Source organism: Muscardinus avellanarius, assembly GCF_963383645.1.
Source record: "Muscardinus avellanarius genome assembly, chromosome: 10".
NCBI lineage: Eukaryota > Metazoa > Chordata > Mammalia > Rodentia > Gliridae > Muscardinus > Muscardinus avellanarius.
Window position 1 is genome coordinate 105,010,305 of NC_137796.1, and position 15,878 is coordinate 105,026,182.

The following is a 15,878-nucleotide window of genomic DNA, read 5'->3' on the forward strand; positions in this document are numbered from 1 at the left end:
TCTCTTTCCGTCTATGTATACTTCTGTTCCTGTATGCTGCCATCCGTCCATCCATCCATTCATCCATCCATCCTTCACCCATCCATCTTTCCCTCCCTCTATGTATCTCTCCACCCCTATATCTATCCTTGCATCTATCTATCTATCTATCTATCATCTATCTATCATCTATCTATCTATTCATCCTTACACACACACACACACACACACACACACACACACACACTTATACCTTGAACAGATATGTTGTAAACTCGACCACATACCAGAGCTGGGTTGGGTATTGTTGCTGCGGAGATGAATTGGCATTAATCTGGTTGCATAGAGACAGATATTTAAATAGACCCTTAAAATACCTGGCAATGAGATCAACCACAGAGGCTTGGACAGTGTATTCTGGGAGCACCGTGGAGGCGTAGAGGAGCGAGGAGGTGGTGGCCTCTTGTCATTTACCCAGTGAGTTTCTACATTGGCCCCCACTTAGCAATCCCAGGAGTTCTGGCTCAGCACCATGTCACCGAGACCCCAGAAACCCTCCGGGTAACCAGAGAACCATTAGGTTCATTTTATAGTTGAAACCAGAAAGTGCGGAGGCAGATGTGTTCACCGGGGGCTTGTTCCTCACACGGCGGCGGCCGTGGTTCCCAGCTGATAGTTCACACCTTTCCGTGTTACTTGCACCCCTGGGTGGCTCCAGTTCTCTCCCAGTAATGGGGAGGTTCACCCCAGGGTCACCCCTCTTCCTTTCCTCCCACACAGTAAGCTCTGAGTCACAGCCTCTCCCCAAAGGTGCTTTCTGGTTGAGCCAACAATGAAGACTGACAGGCTGTGACAAGTGGCTGTCTCTGCCGGGAGGCCTGATGGAAACACGGCAGTGAGGATGTCAGGCAGCAGACACGGTCTGCGTCACACCCAGCTCCTCCCATGCAGAGACAGAGGTCGCCGTGTGCCATAGCAGAGGATGCTGTAGAGTCAGACCTCTAGAACCAAACCTCCATGCTGACAGATGCGGCTGGTGATGGAACTCTACAACTTTGAGGCTCAAAGCTTGGTCCATGTACCAGAAGCATCAGTGTGGCTTGGGAGCTGCTTAGCCATCCCCCCGCCTCTACCTGCTTAGTCTGTAGTTTAACGAGGTCCCCCGTTGATTCCCAGGCTCATAGAAGTTAGAGAAGCATCTCTGCCTAAGCCTCAATCTCCTTGCCTGTGAAATGGGAATAGAAGCACCTTCCCAGAAGGTTAGGGCGAGCATTCGACACACGGGAAGCTCGTGGCTGGCAGACCGTCTCGCTGCCCGGCACAGGAGGGGTTCTTGGGATGCAGGAGTTTCAGCTGCAACATGGGGACTTGATCCATGATGAGGCCTGCTTTGCGACGCTGCCATTCCAGATGTGACATTCAGGAAACCCTGGAAAGAGCCTGGGGCAGCTGTTAGTGTTTGCTTAGTGCCCTGCTGGGGGGGGCACGTTTGGTTGTTTTGTGTTGCTGTTGTTGTAGTCGATTCTTCCATGATTACAAAGGCAGCGGCACACACAGCGCTCATCAGCGTGGCTCTTGGCGCGGTGCTATAAGCAGCGCGTCATTATCTCAGCCACAACGACCTTGTGAAGTAGGGAATCCATGCCCATGGCACGCACCATTGCTTCCCTATGCCTCCCGCCCCGGGGCCCCTTTCCCACAGGTAACATTTACACCCATGCAGACAGCTTCACGTGTGAACAAAGGATTATTTGAGTAGCTTCCATCATCAGATCTTCCCTTTCTCCTTCCCACCTCCTTCCCTGATAATGTATAATTAAAATCCACCAATAATACTGACAATGGTGATGATGGTGATGATGGTGATGATGATGATGATGATGATGATGATGATAATAGCCTTTTAAGGTGTACTTTCAGTTAGAGAATGTGCATCAAAAGAAACACAAGCCAGCTGGTCGTGGTGGTACATGCTTGTATTTGGGAGGCTGAGACGGGGGAATCCTGGTTTGTGGCGAGCCTCAGCTACTTAGTGAGGCTCTCTACAACTTATACTGTACTTGGTGAGACACTGTTTCAAAATAAAAAGAATAAAAAATAGGGCTGGGGGTGTAACTAGGAGGCAGAATGCCCCTAGGTTCAATCCCCAATACTACAAAAAAAAGAAAGAAAGAAAAAGAGAGAGAGAGAGAGAGAGAGAGAGAGAGAGAGAGAGAGAAGAGAAAGAAACGCATGTTTAGATGGGTGAGGTGGCACATACCTGTAATTCCAGTACTTGGTAGGCAGAGACAGGAGGACCTCAGATTGGAAGCCAGCCGCGTCAACTTAGTGAGATCCTCTTTCCAAATTAAAAAAATAAACAATTGTTTGGGAAGTGTAGTTCAGAGGTAGAATGCCCCTGGGATCCATCCCTAGTACCACAATAAATGAATTAATGAATAAGTGAAATAATGAAAAAAGAAACATAACGATGTGAAATATTTTATAAGACATGTTTTACAAATTTGTATGTTTTATTTTCATAGGAAACTACATTAGTGGTACACCAATATGTGCCATTCAAGACCTATTAATAAAAACCTGTTTGTAATACTTGGAGAAAATAAAATAGGGAGTACAATTCTCTTCATTTTAAAGAATGAGAAAATAATACTGCAGAGATAGTAAGGAGCTTTGCCCAACACCCATAGGCCAGTAAGAGGCAGATCGAGACCTGAGCCCTCTGTCTTCCTGGCGCCAGCATCTGAGTATTTAACAACTTGAACCTAACAGACTCACCAAGGGAGAGGTGATTTCCTCTGGAGATGAGCGCTCAGGGCTGTGTGCACATTTCTACTCTACCCCTAGCAAGAGTTATGGGGAAGCCCAAGACCCCCCAGACTAAAGCTGCATCCTTCAGCTCATTGGCAGCTCCTCTGCAGGAGAGACAGTCGGTGGTGACTGTCTAACCACCCGGACCTGTTTGCTTTTTTTCCTTACTGCGATGGCTTAATGACAGGCCATTATTGTTGGCGGCAACTTGTGTCCCAGGTCTGGATCATGGGAGCCCTGGCTGTCGGGCTGTGACAAGAAGCAAAGAAAAGTAGAAAACCCAAGGTAGGAGGACGAGCTTATGCAGGGAGGAGTGAGAAGTGTGGAGAGAGGCAGGCTCCTGGGGGCAGAGCCAGGACAAGAAAAGGGTTGGGGAATGTCTGTTGAATTCAGTTGCTCATTTTTTGATACTTACATAGCCATGTTTAGATCCGCACAATTCACAAGAGCCAAATTATAGAACCAGCCCAGGTGTCCATCAACAGACAAATGGATAAAGAAAATGTGGCCTATGGACACACAGTGGGATTCTACTCAGCCATAAAGAGAAACAAAATTATATCTTTTGTAAGATGGATGGACCTAGAAAATATCACGCTAAATGAGATAAGCCAGCCTCCGAAGGCCAAGAGTTATATGTTTTCTTTCACAGGTGGAAGCTAGAGAGAATAGAAGCATAAGAAACTTTAAATACTCTGGGGAGAGACCTGTGGAGCAGAGGAAGAGGCCTGGGGAGGGAGTTAGGGCAGGGACGAGGGAAGGCTGAGAAAGGGAACAGTCCAAACAATGCTATGGTGGTGTTCGAAGGTGTTGCCATCCATTTTATTAACAAGTGCGGAGGGAGGAGGAGGGAATGGGGTGGGACCCAGGGGGAACACTCCAGGTGCTGTGCGCATGGAATTATACTATGATATATAGTTTTGGTGCACTAATAAAAATGTTAACTTTTTAAGGATTACTAGCATTAAACAAAATGAGAGAAAGGATGGTGAAGGGAAGCAAACCACTGCAGTTAGAATTCTTCTGATCCAAGAGTCACTCCGATTGGACCAGATGAGAATGCATCTCTCAATTGTGAATCTTTGGTTGTAAGTGACAGAAAAGATGACCCAAACTGACTTAGGCAAAATGAGGTCATTAATTGGGGGTTGGCTTCAGGCATGGCTCAAATGAGGTTCTCCACGAGGACCATTCTCTGTCTTCCAACTTAGCCTTTGGCTCTGATGTTTTATTTTTCTGGGACAGTGTGTGGTGGTCAGATATTCTGTATTGAATGCCCCTCTAGGTTGAAGTCTAACAGGGAAAGAAACTGCCTTTTTCTAGTTTCTTTCCCACAAGACCTAGCCTAGGAGTCACTCTAATCAGACCGGATTAGGACATGTCTGTGTTCCTGAATCAATTTTAGACACGGTGAGGTTTGGCTGAGCCCACTGGCTTGGCCAAGGAAGGAGAAAGAATGTTTTCCAGTGGACATTCACCACTATCAGTCAAAGAAGAATGCATTCTCAGTGGTAGGACCACCCTATGGCTCTGGGAGCCTTGTGCTTCCCTGAGACGACGGACCTGGACATTGTGGCTTCGGGTGCACAGAGGAGGCTAGGGCCTGAGTCACCTTGGAACTGGCAAAATAAAGATATTCCTGTACACCTGGATTTATCAGATCTTCAGAGACCCAACCCAGTGGCCTCTGGTCAGGTAGAATTTCTCTCTGTCTTTGGAGGGAGCCAGGATGCTAGTGGGAGAATGTTAGAGCAATTGAGACTATCCATAATTGCTAATGTCTCTGTTGGGAGCCTGGAGTTAGATGCTCACCTGCAGGTGGACAGAGCCCCGGGTGGAGCCAGCCTGGGCCTTTGCTTTGCCCTTGCATCTCAGCAGGAAGCTCTTCTAGCTAGCTCCGCTGACAATCTAAAAGCAGGGCCAGGTCCAGAAGCAATATCTTTGTGTGGTTGTCCCACTAGTACATTTATCAGAGGCGTTTGTAAAACTCTTGGGTCCAGGAGCAGTCTCCTCATGTGGTTCTGATTAATGTACGGTATACTGGGCTGCTCTTGACTAGTTGAAGTGTGAACTAGGGGATATGTCTTCCCATGCATGTCTTTATTCTTTCTTCTGGTATTTTAGTCCTAGCTAGAGGGAAATCTCAGCTCTGAGGGATGGACTGGGAGAAAGTCAGGAATTCTCTGGAAGACATGGGAATTCGGGTCACAGTAGTGAAAGTGGGACCAGTTGACTGAATGGTACAGAAAACACTGAAGGTGCTTAACTGACTCTTTAGTGTAGACTCATCTATACTGTGCAGGGCACTTGCTGGTAATATGGCCTCTTCTTCCTGTCCTGACACCTCTTATATTCTCCCTTCAACTCTCCTGGTCTCTCTGCTCCCGGAACTCGCCTTTTCCTACCATGGCATATGCTTCTTTTTCTACTTGGATGGTCTCCCCACATCCGCCACATGCCTAAGCTGAACTCCTCCTCCATGTCTCCCGATCTGTTCAGATGTACAGACCAGGCACTCAAAGCGGGGCTCCTCCCTCCCTACTTCTGAGTTGTGGTGTCATCTGATTTGCCTAAAATTATTCTATGCACTGATTTCCTTCCCCTTTGTCTGTCGCCTTCTGTAAGAATGTCAAGTTCGTCAAAGCAGGGACCTTTCCTTGTTCTCTCCATTCACTGTCCTGGAACAAGACCTGGCACATAGCCAGAGTTTGTTAAATGTGGTGAATGAATGAAAGACGGTCGATAGATGAGTATCTGGCAGCTCTGCACAGATACACGAAGCACTGCATTTCCTTCCTGCTCGCTGGCACCTCGCAGACTCAGAATGTTGGCGCCAGTGTCTTCCCCAAAGCAGGTGGCCTAGAGCTATATGGAATGCCAAGGAGACCTCAGAAGGGTGTGGTGCCCTGCCCTCGAGTTCCCAGGCTCAGCCAGGTGTGGTGACATGTGTCTATAATCCCAGTACTTGAGAGGCTGAGACAGGAAGATTATAGTTTAGAAGCCAGCCTTCAGCAACTTAGCAAGATCCTGTTTCAAAAAAAATAAAATAACAAAATAAAACAACAACAACAAAAGCAAAAGACTATAGCTTGGAGGTAGAATGCCCCTGGGTTTAATCCCTAGTACCAAAGAAGAAGTTCCCAGTCTGGGTAGGAGAACCACATGTGATCCAGGCCTGATGGGTGCGGTGCTATTACAAAGGTGCTGGAAACCCAGAAGGGAGCAGTAAATAGGAAGCAGAGCCACTGAGAAGTGCACTCTGAAAGTTGGATGTGGGACCTGAAAACCAGGGTTGTCACCTCTGCTGTAATTCACACCAACTCATCCTAGCCAAGTCTCTCCTCCATGCCACCTGATCCAGGCAGCATCTCTCAAAACAGGCACAGCACCCCTTGCACATGGGTACTGCCTTTATCCCATTGTTCAGATGGCAAAACAGAGGTTGAGGTTAAAAAACTCACTCATAGGAAGCAGATGCCAGGCATGTCATTGGCAAAGCTGGGGTTCTTCCTCCCCTTGTGGATTCTCTTTGTACAAACTATTTCACCTGGGTTGATGTCAGGTTGCAACAAAGAGCACCGAATTTGGACTCAGAGTGTCAGGATTTGTTCTGTGCTGCTGATTTATGTCATTCAAGGTTCTGAACCTTAGATTTCTGACCTAGAAAAGAGGGCAGTTGAGCTCAGTGGTACTGAAGACTTGTTGTCCGGCAGCATACTCCAGGGTTCATTGAGGGAGCATCTGGTTCAGTGGGTTTGGCATGGATCATGGAGCCACGATTCCCAGGTGCCTGGTGCACAGGTAGGGTGGGACACTGAGGTCACAGGTGCACATTTTTCACTCTGGCTGCCAATCAGACTCACCCAGAGAATTAAATTTCTGGGTTCTGTCCCAGATAAACTAAATTGGCATCTTTAGAGGTGAGGCCCACCAGGGTAGGTGGGAGGAACAGCAGTTCAAGGATTATCGAGCTTCTGAAATATAGCTAGAAGAACTAAGACACTCCAACTTTAATACTTTATGCTAAAATTTAAATAGTCACGTGTAGCCAGCAGGTCCTGCCTGGGCTGGGATGTGGTTGAGGGCTTGGTAACTCTAGGTGGCCCCATTACTTGCTGCACCCCAATTTGTAGGGCTCTTGTTTGTAATTATATTACTGAATACCCATCCCCTTCTCTTTAATTTGGGAAGCCAGAGCTTAGACCTTGAGCTAAGCTTGGTGTTCCTCTCCTTGACTCTGAATCGGAGCATGTCAGCCACCCTGGAGAGCCACCAGGAACTGCAGATTAACCTTCTTTGTGTGATCAGCAACCCACTTATGGTTATATTTCCAAAGGAAATAAATAAAATCACTATGTTGAAAAAGTAGTACACAGTCAATTTTTGGTGTCTGCAAGGAATTGGTTCTTGGACCTCTGTCTCCAGACATCAAAATCTGTGATTGCGCAAGGCTGTCGTATAAAATGGTGGAGTGTTTGCAAATATAATATACATACATCTTCCTCAGTACTTTAAATCATCTCTCTATGACTTGTAATACCTAATACAATGTAAATACTATGTAAATAGCTGCCACACTGTATTGTTTTGGGAATAATGACCCCAAACACTTGCCCATATTCAGATGGAATTTAAACAAATGATTTGCAGTCCATGGTTGTTTGAAATTGTAGATCTGGAGCCCATGGATACACAGGGCAACTTTATATATCCAAGGGAACACTATTCACCTTACAAAAGAAGAACATCCTGTCATTTGTGACAGTATAGATAAACCCAGAAGACAATGTAATAGGCCAGAAACAATGTAGATAAACCTGGAAGACAATATAATAAGCCAGACACCGAGAGACAAATGCTGCATGGATTTTACTCATATGTGGGATGCAAAAAGTTTGGTTTCCAGTGGCTGGCGGGGGAGGAAGGGAGGGAAAAGGGGATACTGGTCTCCAATTATGAACTTGCAATTATAAGAAAATTAAGGTCTGGAGACCTAATGTACAGTATAGTGACTGTAGCTAATAATAATGTACTGTGCGCTCATGACTTGCCAAGAGCGTAGACCTTAAATATTTTCATTGCACACAGGCAGAAGGTAACTATGGGAGGTGATGGACATGTTAATTAGCCTGATTATAGCGGTCGTTTCACAATGCACACATATATCAAAACATTATATTGTATACCCTGAATGCATACAACTTTTATTTGTTAATTATGCCTCAATAAAGCTGAAAAATGAAGGGGCAAGATTAAACTTCTCATTTAAAGAGAATGAGGAGAAAGCAGGGAAAGTTGGTGTTAGGTTATTTTAAAAGCATGTTGGTGGGTTTAAATAGTGATCTGTAGCTGGTAGGTCTTGCCCAGGCTAGGATGAGGTTGAGGGCGTGGTAGCCGTGGGTGGCTAAATTATTTTTTTACTGTAACCTAATTTGTAGGGCTCTTATTTATCATGATCTTATCTAATACCTGTCCCTTCCTCTCTAGTCTGAGGGACCAGGGCCCAAAAGGAGTAAAAGAGAAGCTCGAATGCAAATGATAGGATAGTCCAATGGAGGTTGCTTGTGGTACAATCCTGTGTTTCTGGGTGACAGAGCTGATGTGCTCTTGGGAAGTGGTGGATGGGCGAACACCAAGTTGGCTTGTTCTTCCTGACAAGGGCACATCCCTTGGCTTCACTGTCTTCCTCAATAGTCAGTCTGGCGCACACTTCTGGAGTACTTGGTCCCTCCAGAGCACTGCAACAGGCAGGGCGCTTGCATCAGGGATGGGTGAGTCTGGTGCGTGTTTTGCTCTGAAGTTTGTAGGAGCTGCTGAAAAGATTGAAGTGTGGGACACCATGCTGCAATTTGAACTTTGGGCTGATAGCTCCCGTAGCAGCAGCATGCAGGGTGAGTGGAGTCTGGACAGGAGCTACAGACAGAAGGCACCCTCTTTAGTTTGTGAGAGAAGTGCCAAGCGTCTGAACATGGACAGATGAGATAGGGAAACAGAAATGAACCTGTGGGGTGATGCAGACAGAGCTGCGGCCCCTAAGCTCGGCAGGCGGTTAACTGCAATAGAGAAGGCAGGAAGGGCACTTTATTCTTTCCCTAGGTGTAAAACAGGAGATAGAATGTAGGTCATAAGATGGCTGTGTGCAGGAGGGGTCGGAGCGGGATATCGTGTTTGTGGGCGATGGAGCTGTAGGCTTTCAAGATATGGTAGGTACTTGGTTGTGCTTTCCTCTCTCAGTCTGTCTCTTCTTTCAACTGATTGTCAATTGTATGGGAAACAATTGGCACTGCTTTCCCATTTCTGGGGGATCTTTTGTGCAGGTCGGGTGCTCAGGAGAGATGGAGTGGAGGTTATTCATCACACACATGTTCTGTTTGGCACACCTGGAGGCGGTGTTTGGAGGCAGCCACACCCTCCTGATTCTGGGTTCAGGTTTCCCCATGTTGAGTCCTAGTTTGTTCGTGTACTAGCTGTTTGTGTTAGGGCAACTTACTTTCACCGAGCCTGTGTTTAAATCTGAAATAAAGCTGGACGTGGTGGCTCACACTTGTAATCCCAGCATTCTGGAGGCTTAGACTAGGAAATTGCAGTTCTCAGATAACCTCAGCTACTTAGTGAGGCCCTTTGCAACTCAGTGAGACCCTGTTTCAAAGTAAAGAATAAAATATAGGGCTGGAGATGTCGCTCAGAGGTAGAATGCCCTTGGGTTCCATCTCCAGTACCACACACACATACAAAAATCTGAAATACAGAGATAATAATATGCTACATAGTCATACACATTGAAAATACCCAGTACATACACACATACACATGTGCATATACTTGTACATATACACATACATATGCATATGTGTACATGATTTTCCTTTGTGGTACTAGGGACTGAACCCAGGGCGTTCTACCTCTGTACTACATTCCCAGCCCTTTTTATGTTTTTGTTTTGAAATGGGATCCTGCTAGGTTGCCAAGTATCTCACTACATTGCTGAGGCTGTCCTCAAACCTGTGATCCTCCTGTGTTGGCCTCCCAAAGCACTGGGACTACAGGCATGTGCTGCCACTCCAGGCTCCTGGTACATATTAGATATGGTGGTGACCGTGATGGGGATGGTGAGGAGCAGGGGGTGACCGCAGGGAGGATGGAGGAGGCTGGATGATGGTCCAGAAGGACCATTCAGTTACATATGGTGAGGATGCTATTTCCTTGAATCCTCAAGCTCATCAATTTTGATAGTTTAAAGTTTTCTCCCACCCAGGGAAATGGAAATGAAATAGACTTCAAAGTTGGTAGCCGATGAGAATATCAGAAAATCCATCAGGGATCACCAGGGCAGGCCTACAGCAAAAAAAAGCAGATCCCAGGGGTTCTGTCTTGGCCCTTGCTGGGTGGCCTACATTGTCTTCTCTATTGTTGGTGCCCAGTGAGTCAGGCGGAGGAGACGTAGCTGTGGAAACAGGTGCGGAGGTGACCGCAGTGACCAGCTGGTTCACACTTGCTGGGGGTGGCTCCTTGTGTGTGCATCTACTCACCACATATGATGATGGGGCCCCAGCTAGGTGGAAGCCATTGTGCTAGAATCTGAGGATACTCATGCAGACAGCACTCATCCTGCCCTGGAGAGGAGACAGAGCAAAACAAATATGTCAGCTTTGGCGTTCAGGCCCCAGAAATCCCATATCAGTTGGGATGGCATAGGGTACCAGCATTAGTAGTGTGTGTGTGTGTGTGTGTGTGTGTGTGTGTGTGTGTGTGTGTGTTACTGGGGATTAAACCCAGGGGCGTTCTACCTCTGAGCTACACCTCCAGCCCTTTTTATTTTGAAACAAGGTCTCATTTAATTGTTGAAGTCCTCACCAAGTCACTGAGGTTGGCCTTGAACCCGTGATCCTCCCGTCTCAGTCTCCCAAGTACTGGGATTATAAGCAGGTGCCACCAGACCCAGTGATAACTTTTCAAATGACTCTCCAAGAAGTGATTTTAACATGCAGCCAGGAATGTTGCTGATGTGGGCCAGGGGACACTGGAGGCATCTTGCAATAACCGCGCAGTTGTTATCGCGGGGCCACCTGGAGCTCGGGATAAGCACGGGCCCTCTCTCCCCATGTCTTTATGAGATGTAGCATCCAGGAGTCATCCACTTGTCCTATCTCTTGGGTCACTGGGATCAGAGAGGTGTTGTGTGCACAGCCTATGTAAGTGAGTAAGTGAAATGAAAGTTGCTATCAGACTCTATTTGTCATCAGCCTTGGTAGTGACGGAGTCAGGTGTCAGCCTGGGGACTCAGCAAGCTCTGGAACATTCTAGAACAGGATCTGATGCTCTAGAGCTCACTGATGGCAGGGCTGAAACTCAGAGAGTCTAGAGCAGACACCCAGAATCCCACACCCCCTGCCTCCCTCGCTGTGTGTTTGAAACAGTTTGTTCTGTCTTCTGCAGAGCAGCGAGCCTGGGGAGAGAACTGCTTTTGCTTCAGTGGGTGTATAAAATCTGTTCCTGTCCCCTGGCTGCACATTCTGGGGGAGCTGAGTGCCAGGGTGGTCATGGACTGATCTGTTGGAGCCCTGGGTACAGGCGACAGTGGAGGGAGGAAGGCAAGAGACACAGTGTCCACCACCAAGGCAGGGGAAGCTTGAAGGAAGGGGCCATCAGGTACCTCTGGGGCCAGGCCCTGGGAGTGTGGCCAAATTCTCCATCACCTCCTGAAACCACCTTAGGAAACACCGAAGCCGAATGGGACCCCCTGGTGCAGGTCCGTTTTGCAAACACCTCTGTAGTCCCATCTCATTGAGGGGTGCACAGTACTTTTGTTCCACAGTTTTGTTTTTAAGCTGAAAGTCCAGATGCCAGTGGAAATGGAAGGGGTGCTGCCCAAGCAGGATATTAATGATGGTTTCTTTTCAAAGCATGGATCCATTGTGGCAGGAAAAGGCTTTTCCTTCTCCTCTTTGGGCTCAGGAGGCACGGATCTGTTTGCAGGGCATGTCAGTGCTCCTGCTGATGCTAGCTTCCAAAATAGCCCAAAGGTCCCCGTAGGTGCCTGGCAATGTCCTTACAGTCCATAGGGCTGAGGATGTGGATAGGAGTTGGAGTCAGAGTGGAGAGATGAGTCTCCTATTTGTAACGGTGCATCTCCTTTACACAGCAACCTTGTGGTATGGTGGTCAGTATGCCCACTTTATAGGTGAAGAAACTCAGACCCAGAGACATTAAGTGCTTACCAGAGTCACATGAGAACCAGAACTTGAACTGGGGTCCAAGAGGCCACAAATCCCACGTTATTTTAGAGATTTCCGTAAAGGGGTAGGCTAGGGGGTCTGAACCTGATGTGGTGGCTGTGGGAGCCACTGATGACTTTGGAGCAGAGGGCTAGCGTGGTGAAAGTAATACTCTCCAGGTTTCAAGCAGGCAGCCGTGGATAAGGGAGTTGTTGAGATGCTCTGAGTCCAGAGCGCTTGGGGGTTCAGAGAGCATAATCTCCACTCAAAAGGGGTCCTGCTTCACGGGGAATATAACCATGGCTTCTATTTGCTGAGCACTCGATATGCAGGGAGTGCTGTGCCGGATGGTTTGAGGCAGGGAAATCACTCAGTTCTTACAACTCCATGCGGACATGCCACAGTTGGTAGTGATATAGTGCAGGAGCGAAACTCTTGGGATGTCAAAGACAGACAAACCGATTAGTCACCAGTGTGATCCTGGAAAGGGGGTTCCACCTCCAAATCTATTCCTTCACTCGCAAAGGGGGGCCTAACACTAGCGCCAGCTTAGTTAAGTGGCCAGGGGGTATCAGATGAAACAGTCACCAGAAAGTGGTCAGTAGCATGATATGCATAGGGCGGATGCTTCTGTGTGCTACCTGTGATAGTCATTGCCATGGCAACAGCTAAGACACTAAGGCCTGGAATGAGTGAATGCTATGCCGTGATCATCCCCAGGAAAGACGGGCACAGGAGACATTCAGCTTGCTCTCGAGCCCTTCAGGACAGACAGTGGCACAGGCTGGTTTCCCACCTACTTTTTCCCAGGTGGCTCGTCTCAAGCTGGCTCTGGGCTAATGGACTTCTGTACCGGGGATGATCTTTCTATTTCATGAAACTTGCAATACATCTACGCCTTGCTCCGTAGGTAGAGAGTGAGCCCGATACACACTTGCTTACAGCTCTGCTCCATGCATGACACACCTATCTCATGGACACACTGGCAGTGTCCCAGTGTCCAGCTCATCATATGTGGGGTGGGGATGGTCTTGGAGGACCCCAGACTTTATCCACACCTGCCATGCATGACTTTCACTGCTCCTCCAGCACAATTATCCCAAGGAAGTGTGTGCCTTTGGGTTGTCCCAAAGACTTTTTTGGTTGGGTTCCAATTGTGCCTTCTGTGTGTGTCCCATTGGGAAATCTCTCTCCTTGCTTGTTATCTCACACTGGCCTCCATAATGAAAGAGCAGAGCCCTTGCTCTCTCCCTCTGCCTCCCACCGCCATGCCTTGAGCTCTGCAGACCTGGCCTGATATGGACTGAACTCTGGAATCTTTAAAACAAAACAAAGTACCTGTGATCAAATAAATCTTCTTTCTTCTAAGTTTCATGGTCAGTTGTTTTGAATTACAGTAGTGAAGGTATTGACTGAGACACTATATATTCCATCCAGGAAAACTTTACTGGTGATAACATAGCTCTGCTGGTCTCTGGGAGTTGTTGCTTTTGTAATCAGCTTTGGAACATGTTGATCCCACCCCAAGAGGCACTTGGACTGACTGAAGTTGATGAATGAAAATGCCTTTATAACACTTCTCTGCCATCTTCTACTGTGGGTTCTTTATGTTGCTGTATTCTTTTGGTATTTCCCGAGGTTCCATGGACAACTTCTGGGGCTTCTAGGTCTTCTCTGATCCCTTCCATATCAACAAAGGCCACAGTAAAATATGGTTTTGGCTTTGGGTAGAGAAGTGGTTTCTCAGGGTAGGTAGATATAAGTGATGATGTTGAATTTTTTGTTTGATTTAGTTTGGGATATGACAGTGAAGAACCAATACACTGTCCCAGATGCTGAATTCTCCCCTTTCATGTTCGATTCTGACCCAGGACTTTCTTCTCAGGCTTCACACACACTCTCTCACTCCTGCGTTCCCTGGTCCTTCTCTTGTCAATGTGTCATGGGCCCAGCCCTCTGCCAGGTCCTGGTCACACAGAGACAAGGACAACAGACACTGTGCCCTTAAGGAGCTCCCAGACATGGGAGCTTCGAGACATGCTTTAAAGTGATTAATCAATGCAAGTGTATTGAATTTCTCCAAAAGCTACTGTAGGGAAAAATAATTATCCAAAGTCTTTAAATGTGTTACCCATTTTAATTGATTTAATTAAGGAAAATTCATAGAACTGAAATGTTGGAAGGAGCCCAGAAGGCTTTTATTCATTCCCATTTCTTCTCTCTGCCTTCAGGCCACATTGCACTCATACCCAGGCATCTCAGCAAAGAGCGGTATTTCCAAGAACTCTAGCTTTTGGCCCAATCAAATAAAATTTGCAGCGAACATCTATAGGGAAAGCGATATAGACTTGTGGAAGGAATTGACATGCACAGCTACAAAGTATTGTTTTGAGAGACATGAATGGAACCATCCACCATTCACACACACACACACACACACACACACACACACACACACACACACTGGAATCCCCATACATCATATTTTGGGGGCAATAAAAAATACAGGATGCAAAAATTAAAATATGCTGTCACGTGATGAGGACCCCTTGAGAATGCTCAGCACGAGTCAAGTCCGGCTTTGCAGTCACACAGAGGCACAGCTTCTGCCTCGTTGGCGTTGTTGTGTCAGGCCAGCCTGGCGTAGGATAAGTGCTTTGGGTTGAATAGGTGTGTGCTTTATTTTCCCTGATTTCTAAGACTGATGGTTGTATATACACCAGCTTCTGCCTCAATTTCCATTCTACTTTCTCTCCACTTGTTGGCAGGATCCGACGTCCACCTTCTTCCAATTTGGAGCGTCCATCCAGCAGCAAGCCACGGTCATGCTGAAGATCATGCAGGACTATGACTGGCACGTCTTCTCCCTGGTGACCACCATCTTCCCTGGCTACAGGGAATTCATCAGCTTCGTCAAGACCACCGTGGACAACAGCTTTGTGGGCTGGGACATGCAGAACGTGATCACGCTGGACACCTCGTTCGAGGACGCCAAGACGCAGGTCCAGCTCAAGAAGATCCACTCCTCCGTCATCCTGCTCTACTGCTCCAAAGATGAGGCCGTCCTCATCCTGAGCGAGGCCCGCTCCCTCGGCCTCACCGGGTACGACTTCTTCTGGATCGTTCCCAGCTTGGTCTCTGGGAACACGGAGCTCATCCCCAGAGAATTCCCATCAGGACTCATCTCAGTCTCCTACGACGATTGGGACTACACGCTGGAGGCCAGAGTGAGGGACGGGCTCGGCATCCTGACCACCGCCGCGTCCTCCATGCTGGAGAGGTTCTCCTACATCCCCGAGGCCAAGGCCAGCTGCTACGGGCAGGCGGACAAGCCGGAGGCCCCGATGCACACTCTGCACCAGTAAGAGAATGCTCCGGGCTTGTCTCCCCAGTGGGATCAGAGTTTGCTTGCTGTTATAACAGTTTGTTTTGGTTCTTTATTTACACGGAAAATAGATGTTTTGTCGTACTTACAGGATTTTTATTTTGTTTGATATTCTCGCCTTTCCCTTTTTCTTCCCTTCTCTTTTCAGTTTGCTTTTAAGATAAGCATCATCATCATCATTTAATTGTTTTATGCAACTGTGTGTATGTGTGTGTGTGTGTGTGTGTGTGTGTGTGTGTGTTATTAGAAATGAAACCCAGGCATGTCCTATCTCCACACTACACCCCTAGACCTTCAATTATTTTTAAATGTTGAAACATGATTTCTCTATGTTACTGAGGGTTTTGCTAAGTTGCCGAGGCTCTTCTTCAACCTGAGATCATGCTATCTCAGTTTTTCAAGTACTGGGATTACAGGCAAGAGCCACCACACCTGCCTACAACTTACTTGTTTTAATTTCAAAAATATATTTTGGAGCCGAGTGTGGT

General features: G+C 47.3%; 1 protein-coding gene across 1 annotated transcript in view; it reads left to right on the plus strand.

The window, feature by feature from the left end:
- GRIN2A (glutamate ionotropic receptor NMDA type subunit 2A) overlaps positions 1-15,878 on the plus strand; it is a gene marked incomplete at both ends in the record, with an annotated part of 411,861 nt that overhangs the window by 223,561 nt on the left and 172,422 nt on the right. The window contains one exon of the mRNA XM_080704218.1: positions 14,774-15,366. Coding sequence (XP_080560344.1) covers positions 14,774-15,366 — 593 coding nt within the window. The remainder of the gene's footprint in view (positions 1-14,773; positions 15,367-15,878) is intronic.